The 1145-nt window shown below is 29.1% G+C and overlaps 1 protein-coding gene across 1 annotated transcript; it reads left to right on the top strand.

The window, feature by feature from the left end:
- Window positions 1–6: 6 nt before the first annotated feature.
- On the top strand, window positions 7–1126 carry LOC108723625 (uncharacterized). The gene is made up of 2 exons (XM_018449552.1): window positions 7–93; window positions 600–1126. Exons 1-2 carry the CDS (start codon window positions 17–19, stop codon window positions 1054–1056), a joined length of 534 nt encoding a protein of 177 aa, XP_018305054.1. The 5' UTR covers window positions 7–16; the 3' UTR covers window positions 1057–1126.
- The last annotated feature ends 19 nt before the right edge of the window (window positions 1127–1145 follow it).

The raw sequence follows: 1145 nt of genomic DNA, 5'->3' as shown, positions 1-1145 counted from the left end.
AACGTTGCAACAAAAAATGAAAAATATTAATAACGATGCCCTTAAATATTGTCATTCATTGGTCGTGGCGATACAAATAGGTATAAATGAAAGGTAAATTGATAATTTGATTAAAGTATATGTTAATTTCATTTTCATACAAAAGAATATTTATTTTGGTAACAAAGAAAAAGTAAACACAATGATTGCCTTTAGCAGAAAAGGTAGTTTACTAAACATTTAATAATTGATTTATTAAAGTAACCTAGATTCATCAAAGATCTAAAAGAATATTCCAGTTGAATATTGAGTTGTTTTTTCCGTTAAACATAGACACTATTTGTAACATTTTCTGCTAAATGACATTAATGATCTGAGGTTTTCCAATATCTTTATTAAGCAGTTTTTCTGGTGTATTTAAACTATGCTGAAAAAAATGATGATCACAGTAAATATTGTTGAGAAAATACAAATCGCTAATGTCATTCAGCAGAAAATCTTATGAACAGACTATATTTGTAGCTAATTACATTACTAATCATTAGCGCTTTGTGCGAGCTGTTTATTCCAAATATAGGTAGCCAGTAAATATGCAATAATTTTATTGATTGTTGTTTTAGATTTGATACTATGTTTGAAAAAAGGGAATTAATAATTGCCAGCTGTTTGCACCCCAAATTCAAATTGAATTGGTTAAACGGAAATGATCGAAAAAATGCAGAACATTATCTACTAGATTTATTAGGAATCCATTCAAATGAAAGTTCTGTAAACTATGATAATGACATCGAGGATGACGACTTTTTTATGTTTAATAAACAAACGATACATAATGAATCTACTCAAGATGAGTTGCAACGATTTTTGAAGTCGACAATTACTGAAGTTGAAATGTTAAAAGATTATCCAACAATTAAGAAGTTCTTCATTGAGTATAATACTGCACTACCGAGTAGCGCATCCGTTGAACGACTATTCAGTATAAGTGGCTTAATTCTAATGCCACAAAGGAGTCGTCTAGACGATAATACTGTAGAACAGCAACTTTTATTAAAGATAAACAAAGAGTACTTTTAATTTAAGAAGTCTTGCGAAATATTTTGTTAATAACTCTTGTAGAAAAGTACTACTGCGCAATAGTATTTTAAGGCACTGCTGCACTACTA

Source organism: Mycetomoellerius zeteki, unplaced genomic scaffold, assembly GCF_001594055.1.
Source record: "Mycetomoellerius zeteki isolate Tzet28-1 unplaced genomic scaffold, Tzet1.0 C4377110, whole genome shotgun sequence".
Classification (NCBI taxonomy): Eukaryota; Metazoa; Arthropoda; class Insecta; order Hymenoptera; family Formicidae; genus Mycetomoellerius; species Mycetomoellerius zeteki.
The sequence above is the reverse complement of the archived record's forward strand: the minus strand, read 5'-3'. Positions and strand labels throughout refer to the sequence as shown.

Bases quoted from the DNA above. Each gene is read 5' to 3' on its own strand.
- LOC108723625 (XM_018449552.1), top strand. From the start codon at position 17: ATGAAAAATATTAATAACGATGCCCTTAAATATTGTCATTCATTGGTC. The intron at 94-599 runs GTAAATTGATAA...TTGTTGTTTTAG, and splicing joins CAAATAGGTATAAATGAAAG to ATTTGATACTATGTTTGAAA.